At 37.5% G+C, this 21,073-nt stretch overlaps 1 protein-coding gene across 3 annotated transcripts in view; it reads right to left on the minus strand.

Annotated features, from left to right (window-relative positions):
* Positions 1–1,132: 1,132 nt before the first annotated feature.
* ZNF217 (zinc finger protein 217) overlaps positions 1,133–21,073 on the minus strand; it is a 28,474-nt gene continuing 8,533 nt past the window's right edge. For 2 of the 3 annotated variants that reach the window (XM_085314076.1, XM_085314077.1), the window contains exons 2-6: positions 13,322–15,088; positions 11,066–11,191; positions 8,643–10,238; positions 4,708–4,836; positions 1,133–3,265 (exon numbers count right to left, since the gene is read on the minus strand). In XM_085314076.1, coding sequence (XP_085170202.1) covers positions 4,727–4,836; positions 8,643–10,238; positions 11,066–11,191; positions 13,322–14,720 — 3,231 coding nt within the window. In that variant the 5' untranslated portion in view covers positions 14,721–15,088 and the 3' untranslated portion in view covers positions 1,133–3,265; positions 4,708–4,726. The remainder of the gene's footprint in view (positions 3,266–4,707; positions 4,837–8,642; positions 10,239–11,065; positions 11,192–13,321; positions 15,089–21,073) is intronic. The other variant, XM_085314078.1, reaches the window with a different exon arrangement.

Here is a 21,073-nt window from a genome sequence, read left to right on the forward strand (position 1 = left end):
AAGCAGCTTGCATAGCTGACAATCTAGTATGGCAATGTAGGCACTTGACACCCCCAAACCCATGGAACGCACATCTATTTTTTTGTAAGTCAGGGCAGCTTACCTGAAGCTACTAAGATTGGAGGGAAAGGTACTTAGCACTCCCTAGAGGTACCAAAGGGAAAATATGGTTAACAGTCAAGACCACTTGCAGAGCTCACACTTATTTCTCACATCCCCTCTACAACACTGTCATTCAGCATTACACAGATGAAATTTCTTCACAGTCATGTTCACATAAGCTCCGCTGAATGTCTTAGTTTTAAGACTCCAAAACCATCATTTGGGTACCACAGATACTGTAACAACTTGCTATTTCCAAAGCAAGTGACAGACTCTCACATCATTTGGCTCTTAAGCTCTTTAAGAGTCTTTTTTCCCCCTCACCAGCACTGCTTTTGCTTAGTCAAGTTGGTCTAGACTGCTTCTACAAACAGGAGAAATCACAGCCACAAATGCCAGCGTAGCACAGAAATCAAAAGTTAACATGTGATGCCACAGAGGCTCAGGTCATTCATACACACACCCTTAAAGGCACTGGATCTGCTTTGGGATCTAGTGAATTCCTAAGGAAGCAGTTGCCTCTGACATGATTTCTAGCTGTCATCTCCCTGTTCGTAATCTGTTTTTGAGACAGAGGTGTTGCTAAGGTCTGAAATCTCAGTTGAGTTCTAAGAATGCATCAGAAAACTTCTCAGAAGTTTCTGAAAAAATCTGCAAAAATGTTTTAGAAAGATTATTTCAAAGATGACTTAAACCCATTCTACTTCTGAAGTCTCAGAGAAGGTCTCTTGCTTGTTACATCTTTTCTTCCCATGATCACAAAGACAACATACAATAGAGCCAAGCTCCTTTGCTGAAGGAAAATAACTAAGGGGAAGAAACAAGATGTTTCTTCATTATTTAAAGAGTTCTCTTCTTGGCCTCACAGTTGGGTTTTCTGGGAAGTGACTCAGTATTTTCATGAGTGACTGAACAGTGTATGAATTTGGGTTCTCCTTGTCCCCCTCCCACAAGGGTGCGAGTATGATGAAGGGTCAAGTGAACACACAATTCCAGGCAACTAGTTTTAAAAGCAAGACACAGAAACCAGTTTTGCAAAACATCAAGTCTATATTTACATCCACATGTAATAATATAGTCAACTAAAGTGAAATACATCATAAATTAAATGAGTAATGTGTGCCTACTGCTTGACGACTTCCGGTTTCAACAATTAAAATAAAACAAAATGGAATGAAATAAATACATAGACAAAAAAAAATCAACAACTTGTACCTCTATATATGCACTGTTATCTCCAAAGAAACATACAAAACCAGTAGTATCCCAATAGTTAATACTGATGGGCAAAGTGTATTCTGAAGTACAGGGCTGTGCTGCCATGAAATAGAGTCTTCATGTCCATTTTCCATTCCATCCCCAAGTTATCTAATAAAAAAAAGCCTTGGAGGAAACTGTACCAGCATGAAGGGAGATTAAAAACAAACCACAAACAAGTCATAAGCCTGTTTGCTTAACTTTCTTAACACAGCCCAGCACACATTTTAATCACAGAACCCCATAAGGCATATAGATGATAGTTACAGCATGCATTCTCTAAGACTCATTGAAAGATCACGCAAAAAAATAGATTAACCATTTTCCAAGTGAATTCATCTTCAAAAAATAGGCTATAAAAGTGCAAAACTAGGAAAACAAAAATCTAGATTATGTACATATGGCTCAGCTTATGAACAGGAAAAAAGGTAAATAGTGTACAATTTCCTGATACACAGCACTTCATTACATCGCCAGTTTACAGAGACATTAAAATTAGGTCCCATATACAGGAACTAAGACATACAACTAGAACATGTCAAGTTGCATAATGAAAAAACAAGAGTTTCTAGGTTTTGCTATTTTACATTTGATGCATGAGGGAAGAGAATAAAATGAACAGTGCAAAATTTTCCATTTTTTGTTTTACTAAAATATATGGAAGTCAAAGCCAGGTACAGAAGAAATCAACTCTTAGCTACAGGCTTTATGAGAAGCAACTAGGAACACAAGTCAAAATATGCAACAATTTTGCTTTACTGGCTGGTAACTGGCCATCTTCCCTTTACAAAAATTAAACTGCATGTGCATTAGGAAAAACTCTTGTTGTCTTTGCAAAAAAATAAGAATAAAAAGAGAGATTCTGCCATCAACAGGTCATTTCTTATTTCAAACACCCAGCAGACGCTAAAAACAGACATCAAGAAGCTTCCAAGCACAGTCAAGCAGGTTACACCATAGCCACATCCCTTTCTGAAGTCTGTAGATCCCATATTCATATTGCAAGCCTGTTTGTTCATGACTTTACTATAGTTTGGACAAAGGTGCAAAGAAGTTTTCCTCTAAAGGTAATTGTATTGAGTTTAATAAAAATCTAAACATTTGAAATATTTAGATTAGTATCGTTCCTCATGCAAGTCCTATGTATTTTCTGCCATAGAAGTTTTCTTAGGTTGCTAGAGATGTTCATTTAAGAGATTTCTTTCAAAAAGAGCAACCAATGCCAGTACAAGAATCCAACCGTATTTCAGGAACACCACACTGACAAATCCAAACGTCAAGCATTGCTTCATCCTTGCTTTTAAAAACATGCTGGAAACAACTCCCAGGAAACAGATCCCTCCAACACATTATGGTCTTAACATATACAAGGCATATCAGCATAATGTCAGCACCGTTGCTTTGATGTTCACAACATTTATAAACTGAACAGTTTCAGACAGTTTATTTGGAAATTGTTTTTCAAAACTAACGTAGTTCAACAGAAAAAAAAACAGATGAGAAACTTTCACCTTTGTGAAAAGGAGCATTAAGCTAACAGGATTTCAACTTCAGTATTTACAGTTTACCTGAGGTGCAAGGATTATATATTCTTTCAAAGAGAAACTTTTTCAGCAGCGCTCAAGTATGTAAAAATATAATTCCTACCTAATATTTGGTCAATTAATTCTAATGAAAAATATTCAATGTCAAGATATACATTCTCCATACACCTTCATAATCCAATTGTTTAGACTACTTTTTATGGCTATTTGGTACAAAATGTTAACAGAACCAGTACTATAAAACTGTAGTGTTTTTATATACAGTACAATCACAGCTTAGTTCAGTAGCTTTCACCATTCATTTTTCTCAAGGGATGAACTGCAGGTATAACTCCATAGCACATGCACTTGTGTCCTCAGACCTAAAACAAACCAAAGAGAGTTTTGTAGCATAAAATTATAAAATAATATAATGCACTTTTTTGGTGGGGGGAAGAAACATCTTGAAAGCATAAAGAGAATTTCTATGCAGTCTTCCATAACCCTATGCAGAAATTAATATTGCTATATAAGGTCTGCACCTTCTATTTCGTAACAAATAAGAGCCACCAATCAAGTCTGCTTTTACAGATACTCAAGCTTCAAGTAGAAATACAAGCAGGAAGTTGAGTTAGCTTAAAAAAGCAGAACTAGGTAAAAATATGCTTAGTAAGGGAGAATAAAAGCAGTAAAATTAGAAGAATATCAAAAAAATAAAGCAAAATATTTCAAAAGCTGTCAACAATAGGTAAGACAGTTTTGCTCCCCAGAAATATTTAAAATCTTTCTGTAAAATACTGCACACTGGTCCAGTGTGCTATAGTCCTGAAGAGGAATCTGCTTAAATTTGAATGAATCTCAGAAAGAATTAGAGAAGAATGATCTGTGGCTCCACATTAAAGACTGTTTCCAAAGTTTTTTGGAAAGTTCCCCGCAGAACTGCTCTTCAAACGCTACAAAGCGGCAGCGGGCAGATTTCCCATCAACACATAAAAAAAAAAAAAAAAGACTCCAAACCATACATACATTTATTTATAGTCTTATAGACTGCTTATCTACTCAGCAGCTAAGAACCCTGCAAACACAATGAGGTTGTGAAGTTCTGAGCTACCGCTCCCAAAACAAAGAGCTGAAGCAGGGGAATTCAGAGCATCAGCTAATTCTTTTCAATTGACCTGTTTCCCTACGAGGCTATGCGCATCCCTCACACAGGCCAAAAAAAAAAAAAAAAAACTATTAGGAACAACCTCATCAAGCCCAACTTCACCCAGCCCACAAAGATAAATTCTCAAGGAACTAATCAGGAAACTTTTGCTTCTCTGCGCAGTAAACCACCAAAACAAAGAGTCTTGCTGTCCAAGGTAACTCTTGCAACCTTCAAAAATTGTAAAATGAGTAATCCCTAAATTTTCAGAAATATATAACTTCTTAGGGACTAACAGAATTCATGAACTTTAGACAATGGACACTTCCTCCCATTTCTAGTTCTGCACCCATCATGTACTAAAGGGGAAAGCCCTTCCATTGAACACTTTACAGTGGTGTTGTAAAGCGTTTAATGCATGATCATATGTAACGTTAATCCTCTCATTTGTTTTAGGAAAAAAACATTCAGGCACCTTTTATCAAAACAGGCATTCATTATTTTGAACACAGCAAATACCTTCAGTAGAGTATTTGTTTCATTTAATGAGGGAGAGGGTTATATTTTCAGATGTTCTAGTTCAGACTTTCACAAGGTCTCATGACACTGTGCAGCAATGTTTGATGTTACAAGTAGATAAAGCGATATTTAAGTAACAATTAGTTCAAAAGGTTTATTTACCATTTCTTGAAGTAAATGATCAAGTCTTCTTGTCACTTGGTCGAAAGTGTGCATTGCCAATAAGACTTTCATAACTCCGCTTTTGTAGCATGCTGTTAGGTAAGTGTTGGTATGACACTGATCTCTTTCCTGACAAAAATAAATTTAGAGAAGTTACAATTATTTCCTGCTAATCTAATTGGTCAAGCATTCAGTTGTGAGCAGATTTTTGTCAGCATCCAGAACCCCAGCATACCACAAACTACTACAAATCATCTCACAAACAGGGCCTGGAACAACATTAGGGAAATATTAATCTGATATTCCTGGTTCTATTAAAAGATAGGAAATTCAGTACCCAGAACAAAAACAAGGAGCATGAAAAGTAATATTTTTAAAACAATTTGTTCCAAGCTGCCTGCTTTTTACATTCATCACTCCAGATTTTGCTTATCTTACTTGCAAGAAATGTCTTTGCTTAATTCATCACACACAGAAGGCTTTACTTAAAAAAATTCAGAGCTGCAGTACTTTTGATAACACGGTGCCTACATATCCAATTTCTCTATTTGCTTGAGAAGAAAAATTTTGAATATGAGTATTTGAAAGAAAAAATGGGTACACTATGTTATTGCCATCATAGAGATTTATATGGAAATTGTGACACTTTAAAGAGTGCTAATATACATTTACAGGAAGATCTTTGTTAAGCAATTTTCAGTCCAGTATATAGGTAGTTTTATATTTATCTAAGCCCATTAATTCATGCGAAATCAATGCCTGTTCCATATTAAGTCTTATTAGCTTAAGCAAGCAGTCAAAAACACTTCATAAAATTAAGGGAAAAAAAGCAAGAATCATTACTCCCGCAGGATACAAAAAACCCAACTGCCATCCATATTCCATGAAAGCTTTAAATGCAGCATGGAAAAAAATCCAGCAAGCTTTAATTAAATTAAAATGGCAAAGCTAAATTAATATTTCAACAGAATCTACAAAGCCATTGGAGTGTGTCATGAGCAATTGTCTTTAATTTGCAGTCTCTGCCAGATCAATCAGCCAACAGGTTATCCTTGATAGCATGTTGCCATTGCAAAGGCAACTAATTTGAGAATAACACAAACTGAGTGGTTTCAGAGTGTTTCTGTCTCTTCAGGGCAACATGAGAGTGGCATAGCTTACAAGCAGTAATGGAAGGCATCATGCTTTAATCAAGTTTGCCAAGTGGAACATATTCTCGTGACAACTTGATCCAGCATTTAACATGCAACATAACATGTTCATAGGACCTAAATAATGTTGCCACAAGGCACACAGGCCATTAAAAAAGGTTTTGACATCATGTTTTATATCACCAGGGAGGTATAAAATGACTATAGAAACCTGCAGGTCTACACCTGCAGTACTTTGCATACAATATGTTACAAAATACATCTCTTAGGAGTTGCAACTTTTAGACAGACAGCTGTATTTCAGCTTTTCAGAAAATAAAAAAAATGCAGAAGCCCACTTTTACTCTTTCCACCCATGTTAAAACTCTAATACTTATCATTTTACCTGTTAGTTGCCCTCACCAACTCCCATCCCCCCCAAATTATCAAGGTTTGTTTCATGCATACACTTCTGGGCAGAATGGACAGAAAACCAGAAAATGAGGCTTAAAATCCCCTATGTTATTGCCAGGGGCTTTTATGCCCTGTATTACTGAGGTATATAAGACAAGCGACACAATTCAGCAAACTAGTTTTGTTTCATGAGTCTTTCCAATGCAAGTAAGGTAACAGCCTTAAAGAGATGCATCTCTTGCCCTGAGACAGCACAGCAACAATGAAATCTTTATTTTCCATGACAATAATATTGTCAAACTAGTTGTAGCTAGAGTTTCAAGAACTTTAAATAACTGGAAACGGTATCTACTTAAAAAGTTCTTGACTATAAACTACTGTTTCCAGGCTTGTACTGTAGAAGAGGAAGAGAAGCCTACCACAGTAAGACTTTTCTTGCAGAAAGGTGGAGCTTTCAAAAGAAGAATTATGTGAATTCCAATGAAGTCATTACATAAAAATAGTATTGCATCACCTCCTACTTCCATAGGCTAATCTCACTGAAGCTACTAGAAAAAAAAGGAAATTCTGTATTCCCAAGATTGGTAATGCCAGAAAAGGAGCACTACCTTGCTGGAAAGAGGCTGCCTACCATCTATTCTTTGACATACAGGCTACTCTTGTGAAGCTCTTTGAAACTGCAAGATTTATGTTCCTTTTCCACTTTGCATAAAACCCTATTAATTTTGATGAAATGTCAGAAGCATTTCCTTAAAAGTCTGGATGTTGTATCTGGTCAAATAACAATGTCAACGTCATGAAGCATAAGTCCACAGTCAGTTGGCTTACATCCAAATTAAAGCACTACTTGGTCTTCAGAGAGAGGTTCTTCCAAGTGACCAAGTGTTGAGATCGCACATTAAACTCTTAGCTGTGACCAACCATCAATAAAAACAAATAGCCTTGCAAAGTACTATAAATTCTACAGCTGTATGAATTACTTCTGTACTAAAAACAACCCAAAGGTACTTAAGTCTCTCAAATCGCTAGGAACCAAAAGACAGCAACATATTTGTCCTTTTCCCCTGTCCATCTGCATTCTATACATAACTCAGTGCCCATTTCATATTCCTCAAAGCCAGCCCTGTACCCTTGCAGCTCATGGCACATCCATGACACTTCATGAAACTAGGAATTAACTTCATTTTGCAATGCCTTCCGTGAGTCAGCAGCAAGGCTAGCTTTTCTCTCTCCACTCCCTCGACTGGAAACAGCTGCACCACTTTCCTTCATCCTTCCCAGGCCTGGGCATTTACCAAGCGCCACAAACAAAATCCAGAACAGGCACCACTTGATCTTTTGCCACTTAACTAAACGCAGATTTAGTATTTTGCAACCTGCTCTAGCCTATTGTAACACATCACTGCTTGCTACAAACCCTGACTACTTCAGGAAGAATAATCTTACTACTTCTAGCAAGTAGGAGTGTATATACAGAGTTTAAGACTCTTAACACTACAGCAGACATGCACTATTCAGTTTAAGATGATCGCCATTTCAGGATTCAATGTCCTACATTTGGATCGATTCCATACTAAACTGTGCTGAAAATGTTTCACTATTTGTGGATGATGTCTAACAACTGCTTAAATATCACCTGGCACCTTTTAATCTTGACCTCCTACTAAGTTTTGAAAATGCTGATAAAGAAATACAAGAAAAGCATGCATCTCATGAAAGTATCAAACTTCTCAAAGGAGATCATGAAACATTTACCTCTGCTAGTTCAAGGATTTTCCCCAGTAAAGTATTACTATTTAGTGCAATGAAATGTCATAATTAGAATAGCAGAAATGTGTTGTCTTGATTTAACCTAGTATTCTGTTCCTACTAAAAATTAAATACCAAAAAAACCCACTGAGAAACAGAGGAACAAGATGTACATCAGTTCTATGTCTTTTAATACATCCTGTAGCATACAAGCTTATTTGCAGCTGAACAGAACATTTGATGGTGAGGACTATTTAGAATTCCTATTAATATTCCAGATGGTCCAAAGTTTCCCTGTAAATCAGCAGAAAAGCTCATTTCACACCCTAGTTAATTAGCCTGTTTGGATTGCTCTGATGAGCTAACAATATATGTTCCATATCAGAGACCCAGGAGAACAAAAGCTCTGGAGGAGCTTTATATCCCTCTTCAAAATTTAGAGCTTACATGCCTAATTCTCCAAATAAGGGGTTTGCTGAAATTAGTTTTTATATTTAAATCAACTGAATCTGATAAAATGGGGAAAACAGCCTAATACTCTCTACGGTTTTGGGGACTTGGGGGGGAGGTGCACTTAATCCTCTTCCATTCACCTTCCTTTGTAATGTAATAAAACATTTATCTAGGAAGGAGATACAGTACCTTCTACTGTAGAGCTGGTTACTTGGCCATTGCTAGATCCACAAGAACTGTAAATTGATCCAGAGCTATATGGCTCATAAGGTTTGAGAACAGTCAGTACGTTAGGAGAATCAACATCATCTGAATTCAGAAGCCCTTGTTTGGTTGGCAAAACAGAGGACGAAGGTTTGGTGCGAGAACATTCCTGAGGTAGCAGATTTGCATATCTGTTTGCAACACGAAATCTGCTCATTTCGTATCTTCTGTAATTAGCCATTGCAGAGTCAATATGTTCAATAGCTAACACATTAGGTTTCATTCTTTTAGATGATGTTTCACCATACTCTAGATTTACATTGCCCACAGATTTACCACCAAGATAGTCTCTTCCTCGATGACAAGACCAGGCAGATTCATTTAGGTGAGAGTCGAGAGCCCCAGTCATACTGCTGCTGACTACACCAGACTGAGACACTGGGACACTGAGAGCTTTTATTTTAGATTCAGGTCTTTTTGCTCTGTCCAATACTGGAGAGATACTGGAACTGGAGTGCATTTCTTGCTGAGGTTGTCTATAGTTATTTGCCTGAGCTCCAACATTACTTTGCTGCTTATGAAACTTGAGGTTACTTGGGGCTGTGCTGCTTGAGTCAGTCACTGAAAAGAGAGGGACTTTGTTCTGTGGAGGGTGACACTGTTTAGCTTTCCCTGTTTGCAACAGCTTTTGTTGTGTAGATGGGGAAGCCTTATTTTTATGAGGATTAAAAGACAGAGGAAGCACATCTTTACCAAGCAGAGCTGGAGGGCATCCAGTGCGTCTGGCTTTAGCTAGAGCCTTGTTTCTATAGCCATTTTTGTTAACGGTGTCAGGATTGTATTTGTGCATCAGCCTCTGGTGTATCATTAGGACTTCTGGGTAAAATGTTCGGTAAGTACAAAACGGGCAGGTGCTGGGTGCTAGCAGGCCTCTAGCAGTTGAAACCACTGAACATTCTTGTGAAGTCCCAATAGATAAGTTCAAAGGCTTTTCTTGAGAGTCCACCATATGTTTGTGTTTGTAGTTTTCTGTGCACTCTTGCACATCATTCACATTTTTTCCATCCTTTAAAGCACAAACATACTGGACATCATCTCCCTCTGACGCCACAGAAGCCTCTCTCTCTCTCTTATGAGGATCAGTGGGCTGAGCTTCCTTTGTTTCCTTCTCAGCCTTTACTTTTTCCAGGTAAGGAGTGAACACATTCTCGTGAATTTGATTTGAACTGTTACAAACTGAACCTTTGTTTGATTCCCTAGGATCATTTTTCATTCTTAACAGGACTGTGCTGCCTATTGCATTATTCAAGGATAGAATTTCCTTTTGCTGCTTTGCAGGTGGGCAGCCCTCAGCATCTTTGGCACCATCAAAAAGCCTCTTCAAATTTTTGGTTTCTTGAGCACCATCAGCAGCCAGCAAGAGCTCCGTCTCCTGACTCTGTAACGAAACTTTGCTGTCATTTTTCACGTCTGCTGCACTATCAACTTGCTTGTCCTTGTGATGCCTCTCTAAATGATACCTCAATGAAGTTTTCTGTGCTGCTGCATACTCACAGAATTCACATTTGTACGGTTTTTCACCTGAAACACAGTTTTATCAGTGAATAAGTTTGATACAATTTGATTTGAAGTCTTGAATACAGTTAAAGACAACAAGGGAATAATCTAGATTTTAAAACAATAAAATGGATTTTTCCTCTTTCCCCTTCCACATACTAATAATTCCCAAACTCCTCTAAATCATTTATAGTAGTACATCTTACTAATATTGCTAACTACAGTGACATCTTCTGGTTATGATGAAGATATTTTCCACACATTCCCTATGTATGGAGATGGTAGCTGACAATATGTTTGGCAGAGATAAGCAAGAAGTATAGCTGTAGGTCAACTCCAACAATTTGTAGCCCTTGATCATACCACAAGTATGCTATTCAGCAACACAAATGCTACAGTTCATCTATAAATAGAGCTGTTTCAAAAGAAACAGGGACATACATTAACAAAAGTAGAAAGCGTTTGCCTGGATAAGGAAAACAAAAGTTGAACTGAAAAACAGACACAGCTTTTTCCCAGGTAGCAGCAACTGGCAGGCAATCGACTTAATACTTGGCAATTAGTTTTAAAACCTTTTTGTTTGACTGCTTAAAGCAAAAAGAATAAGTTCCAAAATACAGTAAATACTGTTAAAAGTGCAACACACTTAGCCCTATTTGAAAAGATTTACATTATGTAAATAATGAATCCCTATTTAGAAACTGCAATTCCAACTGTTTCAGCAATAAAGCATTATTCTTAATTTAACATAATTTTGAAGGTAACTTCTGTTTTTCTTGAGCAAAACCAAATGTTCCATCCAGTTGGATTCAGCAGACCTTTCCCCTCCCACAAAGTTGAAGCCCATTTACCTGTATGAGTTCTGAGATGAATATTGAGGTAATAATTTGAGCGAAAATACTTTCCACAATAGCTGCATTCTCTGGAGGCTCCAAGGTTTTTAACTTTTGCTCTTTCCAAACCATCTTCATTTTTATCTTTGGGAAAAAATATAGCTATATTATGAAGAGCAAACGCAAATTTGGAGTCCCATTTAAAGTTATAAGCAACTATCTTAGGTGTCATTATTAGGAAAAAGCAGAGTGAGGGACTGTCGTCAACTCCTTCTACAGGCCTGTGTCTTTGTTCTGCACTTCCGCACGCAGAGAGCAGAAGACTTAAAATTTCCATCTGTGTCAAGTATCACTGGTTAGCAGCTGTAATGAAGAAGCTCCAGAGAACAAACAAGATGCAAAACTAGGCTTCAAAGAACAAAAACTATTACAGTATCTTTAATGACCCACAGGAACCGAAAAGAGAACAGTATCGCAAAAATTTGTACATCTTATGAACTATATTCTTATCTTAAAAGGAACATTTCAATTAGAAAGTGTGATGAATCAGACTGTAGAAGTGCTCTGTGCACCACAGCAAAACACAGAGGGGAAGGAAGCTGGGGAGGAAGACAGGCCTTTATTTTTGTACTAGTCCAAGGACTGTTGTGCTTGCAGAACAACATCCTTAGCTTTAATCAATAATCTTGTTTCACTAGAAGTGTTAAATGCTGATGTTTTGGCAAATACAGCAGGAGGGAAGTGCTGGTGTTGCTAGTTCTGCGAAACGTTTTCCAGGAACAAATTCACGGTTTAAAAATGGTTTCATGTAAGTGTAAGCAGCAATAGTTACCACTAGAGGGTGGCAAGCACAGCATAATGTCTAACAAGAAAGGGCAGAAAGTTTATACACAACACACTACTCAAATTAACATGATTTCTTTGGCAGATTGAATTGAAAAACTGTTGCCACAACTTAAGTAAAATATCCAAGTCCAAGCTGACTAGAAAGCTACAGTAGGAGAAGGAAGGAAGAAGTTTTGCTTGACTGGTATTAGTTAAATACCAAGAAATCAGTCAAATAGATGGCATAAAACAGTTCTCAGAAGCTCGTGTGCTGGAAAGCTTCTATTCTGTAAATGCTAAGCATGGCTAAGCTACAGCTAAGACAAGCCATAGCCGTTTCAAACGAGCAGATGATAAAAGTCCCAATAAGCATGACTCAGCATCTCACAATAAAAGCAGTTGTTGCTTAGGATAAGACACTACAAAGCAAACAAGCTAACATTAGGTAATAACTTTATTCCTTTGTTACTGGAGGCAAAATAAAGGCCTGCACATTACCAGAAATGGAAGTCAGCCGTGTGTGCCAGGACATTCTGTACATTATGCCTTTTCTTGAGATTGTGTAAGTGTCTGTTCTCCAAATGCAGCCCCAAAGTATGTCTCACCCACCGGTGCAAGACTAGCTAGAACTTTTTGCTATTTTGTTTAGTACCCAGACCTGTAACTTATTTTCCAAGTGAGGAAGCATTTAGGATCAATACCACATGTTTTTCTAAGACAGTGCGTTCTGCGGGATTAACTTTGAATCTCAAACAGGCCTACTTTGGTAAAGAGAAGCGTTACCACACCCTTCAAAGAGGAGGAGTTATATATACCTTTTACACATACCATGTCCACATATTAAGAGCACGCACACATGTCTTTATGCAACTAATTTACAAAGTTACTGGTTCTGACATTTAGGCCTTGAAGTTATATACCATTCAAAAGAAATACGCAACATGCAGTTGCACAGAGAAGAGGTTAGAATTACTCTTTACTTCTCAGGATCCTAACAACTGTTGGCATCAAGCATGGGATGTTTTCTGTGCAGAAAAAGTATGAAAAATGCAGTGACTTCTTCAGAAGCATTATTTGTAAGGATGTGGGCTGGACAAGAAGGGCTATGCAGTACTCAGGAGTATCTTGTAAAACTAACAACCTTTCTATTGACACAGAGAGAGAAGGGGCAAACAGTGAGACTACTAAAACTATTTCAGTAATTCTAGAAACCCAAGTCAAAAATGCAAGGAGCTCAAGCAACCTGAGAGATCTCTGTCGCAGTACTAGAATCTTTCCTTTTTTAAAAAATACCTTTTTTTTCCCTTCCCCATCATAGTCCCCATCATAGTCTCTGGCCAAGTTCTAAAAAAGTTAATTGACAAAGTCAAGACACTTTCTTCACCTTTGAAGAGTTCCTGAATACTACAGTAACTATTATTTCAATCTAACACACAAAACGCTCCTCACCTAAATTAAGTGTTTCCGGAAGCCCATCTTCAGATCCATCTTCAGAGCCTCCTTCCATTCGTTCTACTGTTCCATTTTCATCCAAGCTTACAATTATATCAGCACAGCATGTCCTAGAAGCAGCTGAAGTCTCTCCATCAGTCCGCCTGTCTCTCTTGTGCACTCTGGAATGAAGGACTAGCTGGTGGTATGTTCTGAAGGCTTTACCACACTCTGAACAGTGTGTCGGTTTCTCTTTGTTTTGGGACAATTTAGAATCCATCTCCATAGAAGGCACTTCACCACCGGGATGTTTCAGTTTGTCTTGGGATAAGTTACCGTTGCCTGTATAGCTGCTGTTCTTACTTACTTTTGACTTCCCTGTAGTTTCAGTCTGGTTACCTTTATTTGCATTCCAAATTTCACCAAGTTCCTCTTTATCAGAAGAAGAATCATCATTGTCTGTACTTCCTTCTTGTCCTGGTTCTTTAATTTGGCCATGGCCAACTGCAACTTTACCTTTGGTAGCCAGCTGCCATGCTTGATATGTGTTGAATGGATCTAGTTCAGCTATCCACTTCACAGGCTTTTGTGATTTGTCATTTTCTGGAACCAAGTTTGGTCTTAAGTTCAAGAATCGCAGAAATTCTTCTCTTTGAGAAGCTTCTTCTCGATTAGACTCACCAGTCACTTGGGGGCTTTCACCACTGGATACTGATTCTTTGGTGTGCACTTTACTGTGCTCAATTAAAGTCTCCTTATTGAGAAATAGGAAACCACAAACCATACAAATTTTGTAAGGTGACGTTACATTTTCAGTTACATGCTCCTGCACCACTTCATTTATTGTTACAGGGCTTTCAGAACCCTGCTGGAGCTTGTTTCTAGAACCAGGCTTCCCAGTATGCGTTCTCATGTGATTTTTAAGGAACCATGGCTCTTTAAATCTTCTTCCACATACATTACACCAATATGTGAACGAGTCTTTATGCTTTTTCATGTGTGCCTCAACATCAAAAGCCTCATCAAATGTTTGTCCGCAAACCTCACAACTAAGTTCTTCACTGTCCTTTTCATTGTTTGGTAAAGACAAATTTGTTCTTACTTGACATTTATCTAGGCGACTGAGATATTCTGCTTCAACACGTAGGACAGTTGGTTCACAAAGGGTGGGCCTATGCTGTGTTAAAACATGCTTACCAAGTTCTTCCGGATGTTTAAAAGACTCATCACAAAACATGCAGTCCAGAGGTATGCATCCCTCAGCTTGCATTAGAAACTTTTCTTGCAAGCTTTTGTAAGAAATTGTATTTGTTCCTTTTATTGTCATTGAGGCATCATTATTCTCCATCTGTGCACCAACGGTACTGGCTATTCCATCTGGTCCATCCATGTATGCCAAAAGAGGCTGAGTTGGCATGTTTCCTACGTTCTGTTCCCTATTACGTATTATAATGCAACTTTGGGGATACTCACTAATCACTATAAGGACACTTTGTAAAGTTCTCCAAAATGTGCTTGCAAGTCTGCAAAGCTAGAAGACCTCTGCCAGGAAAAGTTTTTTTTCCACAAACAGGTGTTATTTTTTCATCCTTCTATGTTCACACATCACTGAAAGTGTATCCAATGGTTCTGTCAGCGATGGACTGAAGTTTCTTGAACTCTCTTCTGAGTTTTCAAGCCTGTAGAAACAGTCAGCTGCAGTTACTTTTTTTGTACAAATATTTCAAATGGTTCTATTGGGGAAAATACACTCAAGGAGAAGTTCAGTGCCACGAAGAACACCACCTGGAAAAGAGAGAGAATGAGAAAATAGTGTCAGTAAGACTTAAAAAAAAAAAAAAAAAAAAAAAAAAAAAAAAAATTCTTTAAAAAAAAAAAAAAAAAAAAAAAAAAAAAAAAAAAAAAAAAAAATTGTCTCCCAAATAATGAAAACATGAGAGCCAGAGAACTACCAAATACTCCCTCAAACATACATGGCATGAGACACTCTGGTCTCTTTTCTACCTACCATATTTGAAATATTTCAAAAGTGTAGTTTTGAACATACCTGTATTCCACTACCTGGATTCCTGTATTCAGATTGCTACATAAAAGCAACATTTTATCCGTTGTCTGTTCTAAACCTATTCTTACCCAGTTACACAAAGTTGTTGAATCCCTATTTCAATGCACATATAAACTGAATTCACAAAAAGTGAACAACAAGTGAAAGCAACCTTGCTGCAGACCTGTGAAACCAGCACAGTAGAGACACAGTAAGACTTTGCTTGTTTGCTCTCTAATGACCTTCAAGCAAAAGCCAATTTTTTCAAGATTAGACAGCATGGAATTGGCTTTCAGAATTTTGGTGCACAGTAAGTGTCAATACAAATCCCTGTGCTAAGAACCAACCACTAACGCCATTACTCAAAGCTTTTCATATCATAGATCATTTTAAAATCTGTGTCACTATTCTGGGCTGGTCCAATCAAACTATGTCAAAGTTTGAAACAGCCCAGTGACAGTGTTTCTTGAACAGTTTTAGTATTCAAAATCATCCAAGCAGCCAACTAATACACAAAAAAAAAAATGCCTCCGATTTCAAATTAAAGCAAGCAATGTGTGTTTAACTGATTATATTCCAAAAGGAAAGGTTAAGATACTCTGAAAGTTAAAAGTTTGATATACTTAATGACAATTGCAATTTAAGTCTTCACAAAAATTCCAATGTCTGTTAGCAGCATAACAGCTGCTACTCTTTCAGCTGTAAAATCATAGTATTGTGGAGGTTAGGACTCTACCTGATCAACTTCTTTGGATAAATGAAAGGTCTACCAAACGAAAGAAATATAAATTAAAGAAGAAACATTTCAAGATGAAGCACATTCCCACACACACAAATATTCAATGAAAAGAATGTGTTCAAGATTTGACTTAAACCTGAAAGTTTTGCAAATCATTTCATAAAAGACATCTGGCCAGTGATCCACATTACTTCAATTAATATACTTCAAAACACAATATGCTCTATAGCAAAAGACAGTATAAGCAAGGCAGCTTTAAAATTCGTCTCAACTTCTGACTTGTTTGGGGGGGGAAACATTTTGCTTCATTTCAAGCAAAGAATAACTATTGGCTCCTTAAAAATTCAGGCTACAGCCAGATTTCCATTCTCCAAGCCATCGTGGCAGGTAAGAGACGCAGCTGCCTACCCAGAAGGTTACTTTCTCTGACCTTTCCTCATGAAAAGAAGTTGATCTACTTTCTGATCTACTCAGACAGCAAGGGTAGTCTTAAGCCATTAAATCTTGAAACATTTCAGTGGAAATCAGCCAGAGCTTGAACTGTTTACATAGGTCAAGGGCCCAAACAGGTTTGCTAAGACGCAGATAAAGCTCCCACAGGCCCACCGGCTGGCAGAGCAGGCATCTCTAGCAGAGGTGGCGGGGGTAGCAGGAACCTTTAATAAGCAGAAACTAGAAGGCATATTTATAGAGCCAAGGTTTGATATGATGTCTTCAATTGCATTGGAAGTCTTTAGCTATCACAGAACAGTCAAGCCCAGGCAAGAAAATCACCTGGAATGAGATATGACAACTTATTGCAAGGGAAAAAAGCAGATCCAACATTTTAAATGTTTTATCCACACATTGTACTAATTCACAACACTAGAAAACTTATTTTAATTTGCAAAGTTTTAGTTTGCATAGTTAGCAGTTCCTTTTTTGACATCATGCAGACAATTCTGGAGACTAACAAGCCTTTTGAGCTTGGTCTCCTCACTATCCAGTCCTCTAATCCAAGTCTAGACAATGATCTGATACCAACATCATTTCTGGCCTTTTTTTGATTATCACCTTTCAAGTTAACCATGAAGAATGGAGGGAGCCCACAGGATGGAATGAGAGTGTGAACAACCCTCTAGCTGGCAGGTGGATGGTTCATCTGGATCTTCTGCAGCAAAATCTTTTATAATTATGTCCTTCACCCCAGCTCTCAGTTTAGTCACTGCCATGATTAACATTTCCTCTCCAACTTCTCTATGACTCAAAAATCTTTTGTAGCAGGCAGGTCCCAGCCTACCACTTCTGAATTTCTTCTGTTTCATCCTATGCTTCTGCTTTTCTATGTTTTCTATTTAGTTCTAAAACCTTCCAGCTCTCACTCACTCCAAATAGGCAGGTGGAAGACCAGCTGTAACATAAGTTCAAAGCTGAAGTGTTCAAAAAGCTTTCTCCTTTTTGGAAAGCATAATAAAAAAACATATCAAAGGGTGCTGGCTAGCATGATTTACTACATGTTTTAACTTGCTGTTTTGTTCTATTCCTACTATAGCTTTAAGATGTATTTTTACACAACAGGATAACATGCTGTGGCAGAGCTCATGTGCCTAAATGGTGACTATTTGCCTGAAAATTATTTGAAAACTAGAAATGAATACTAGCTTTGCAGTCTCCTGAACACCTAGAGTGAATATCCAGGCAAGGTAAAAAAAAATTAACTTGCTTCAAAGTTTAGTGTATTCAGAGACGTAAATTTCTCAGTGATGGGTATAAGAACACAAAGGCCAAAGGCGTATCAGGGGCATGAAGTCAGAGCCAAACACCAAACAGTGCCTCAAGTCCCACATACTGCTACTGTCTCTACAAATACAGAAAAACAGTCAACTGTTACTCTCCTCAGTACATGACTTTACAGCATACAAACATAGATAAAGCAACAAGAATTAAGAGTAGAGAAGACAAATGAAGAAACAGTCAAAATCCACATTCAACCCCCTGGCCTTCACAGGGCACAGATTTCAGCATTCAGAAACAAGATAGACACAGAAGAGAGATGTTTATAACTGGAATCACCATACACAGTTCTACTCTAACTTAACCTAAAATAATACAAACACTGTAAAAGACTATAAAACTACATGGTTCATGATTTGTTAGAATTTAAAACACTGACATAAGTCAAGTCTAGAAAAGGCCCTGTGTTGGTCACTGATTTGTGTAAATCCATCTCAACAACATTTATTTGAAAATTGGTCCATTCCATTCCAATCTCAGCTCATTTCAATATATTAAAGCAGACTTACTTAAATGACTATCTACAAAACTAAGCCTATCTTCACAGCTGCAGAAGTACACAGCCTTATGACATGGATCAGGAGAAGAGTTTGAAGTTTGGGTTCGAATTTTATTCGAACTAGTTTTGAACAACTAATCCTTCAGAGACTTCTTCTGCAGCTCTTCAGAGCACTTTACTTGCATGGGCCAACTCCTGCTAGTCACCAAATGCTGCTGAGACTTCCCATTCTTAACGCTGCACACTTCTGAAGAACTGGCCACAGCTCATCCTCTAGGCAGCATTACAAAGCAAAGCAAGATATTCCTGTTTGAGAATCTGAAACATATTTGCAACACTAGCAACTATTGTTCTTAGATATAACACTGGATACAGGAGATAACACTTCGAGACTTGAAAACAACCTGCAGATAGCATTTCTGAAGAAAACTGCAGGTATAGTTCGACAGAATTATATTCAAACTGATACCAAGAATACCAGCATTAGAAGGTGAGCTAGACTCTAGTCTTATTTTTGTATCTACTGATTTCATAGTTCACTCTGAAGAGTGAGATTGCTTATAGAAGCAGGACATGATTTTACATTTTCACTGTTTAGACAAGCTAACACATACTAAAACTACTAACTCAATACCAGCACTAGGATTTTATCCACTGTTAACAAAAGTTTTCTTCCCCAGTAAAGATAATATAATGCCTTGGAGTTGAAAACCAAAAATGCTGATTAATTACATTCCTGTTATTCAAAACTCTGAAAGCAGCAGCAAAACTGTCCAGAGTTGCCTTAGTCCTGTACTACTACTTACTTGGGAAAGCAAACAACCTACAGCTTTGGAGAGCACTGGTATCATTTGTAGCTCAACAAAAATCCAGTACCTGGGGCACCTGCAGTATTCTTTCAGCGGTAGATATCAAAAGGCCACAGGAGACACACACACACAGAGGACAGGATACAACCTGCCAGTCTCGCAACAGACAGATCTTTTGAGTGAAGGAGAAATAAACAGAACAAAATATGCTTCTTTTCAATAGCTGAGGAGAAAGAGCTATAAATGTGCTATTCAAGGTTAAAAATAAAAGACGACCTATCCCTCCTCACATTAAAGCAAGACAACAAAGAACCCTGGACTTCTGACTTCCTATCACCATTTGTGAACAGCAACATGCACTGGATGCTATCTATCAAACTTCCAACATCCTAGAGCCTGAGCATTTAGCAAACTGTAGTCTACAATGCATTCGTATATGCTTATGTGACTTCTAGTCAACCATTTCAACAGATCTGCAACAATACCTATTTATAAACATCACAAAATATATATAAAAAACGAACTCCATAGAGAACATCTTGTCTTCATTGCACTTGCTACAGAACTTGCGAACCACACCAAAAAGCTGCTGCATATAAATGAATTATTAAAACAGACAAAATTTAATTAAGTGCCTGTAGAGAAGTTTAGTTTAAATTAAACAACCAAAGATTACATATTATAGTCTCAAAGATTTCTTTGGGAAATGACCTATCAGTAGTAATTTTATTGCAATTCTACTTCCTGCATTTCAAAATTTCCATGAATACGTAATAAAAATTCTAGACACACCTTGCAGAGAACAGCAAAGTCCAACCATTGAATTTCCTGTTTCAAACACCACAAAGCACAAAGTTGCATGCCTAGTATCATGAAAAACAGCTGTACCTTACTAATTCTATGCTAGCAAAACTATTGTTAAACTATATTAAAAAAAAAATCAAACTAGAACTATTGCAGAAGTTAACCTGGTTGCTGCAACAGCTCCTTAAAAACAGAAGTTCAAAAACTAGAAGACTTACAACTTAGGAGACAATGGACATTTGAGTTACTTTTCTGAATCGATTTTTTCCTAATACAGATACAGCTACTTCAGCTAATTGTTAATGTTACTTGCCCCTTAAATCCATGGGCAAGTAGCAAAGCTATTACTGCTTAACAGTTTTTGACAGGCAGAGTTTCTTTAGCTTACCAAGGTGCCATAAGGTTTAAGTCCTACATGATCCAATGCCATCAATGAAGAAACCCGTACCCCAAAAGCCTGAAGAATCAGTTGCTGCAGATTAAATACTACTTTGATTTTTATTATGCATCTATTTGACCCGAAAAACTTCCATAAAATTTGAACTACCACTTGTCTTCAGAAACCATTTTTTCAATTTTCCTCATGTTTCAAGACCTTTCTGGGTATTGCCTAGAGTCACTAAAAGTGATATCCTTTTCTCTCCCTATATTTATGCCTGAGAACAAATTGCTTGGCTTTGGCATTGCTAATTGAAATAGGTTTTATATTGATGATTGTTCATCCAAATCCATTGACAAGCTACTTAATCCCCTTTTATTAAAATCTAAAATTCTGCTTTTTCAAAATAATTGTGCTGATTCTATTTTAAGGACACAGAACAAACTATTTAATATCACCGCTTTCTCCTTATAGAGACATCCACCCTTTGCCTGCAAACACTAACAAACCTACCCAGAATTCCTATTCCAACTGGCTACATCTATATTCAGGGACAATATCAACCATAAACTAACTCACACAAATACAATTTCAAACTCTCAAAGAAAAGCCTAAGCCAAGGCAAACTTCACCTACATTTAAAGTATCTCTTCTATTTTAGAGTATGCTCAGCACAAAGTCAAGCCAGTTGCACCACACCAAGACGCACACAGGCTATCAAGA

This window comes from Rhea americana, unplaced genomic scaffold (assembly GCF_003343005.1).
Source record: "Rhea americana isolate MKP2758 unplaced genomic scaffold, rheAme1 scaffold_4, whole genome shotgun sequence".
NCBI classification, from domain to species: domain Eukaryota; kingdom Metazoa; phylum Chordata; class Aves; order Rheiformes; family Rheidae; genus Rhea; species Rhea americana.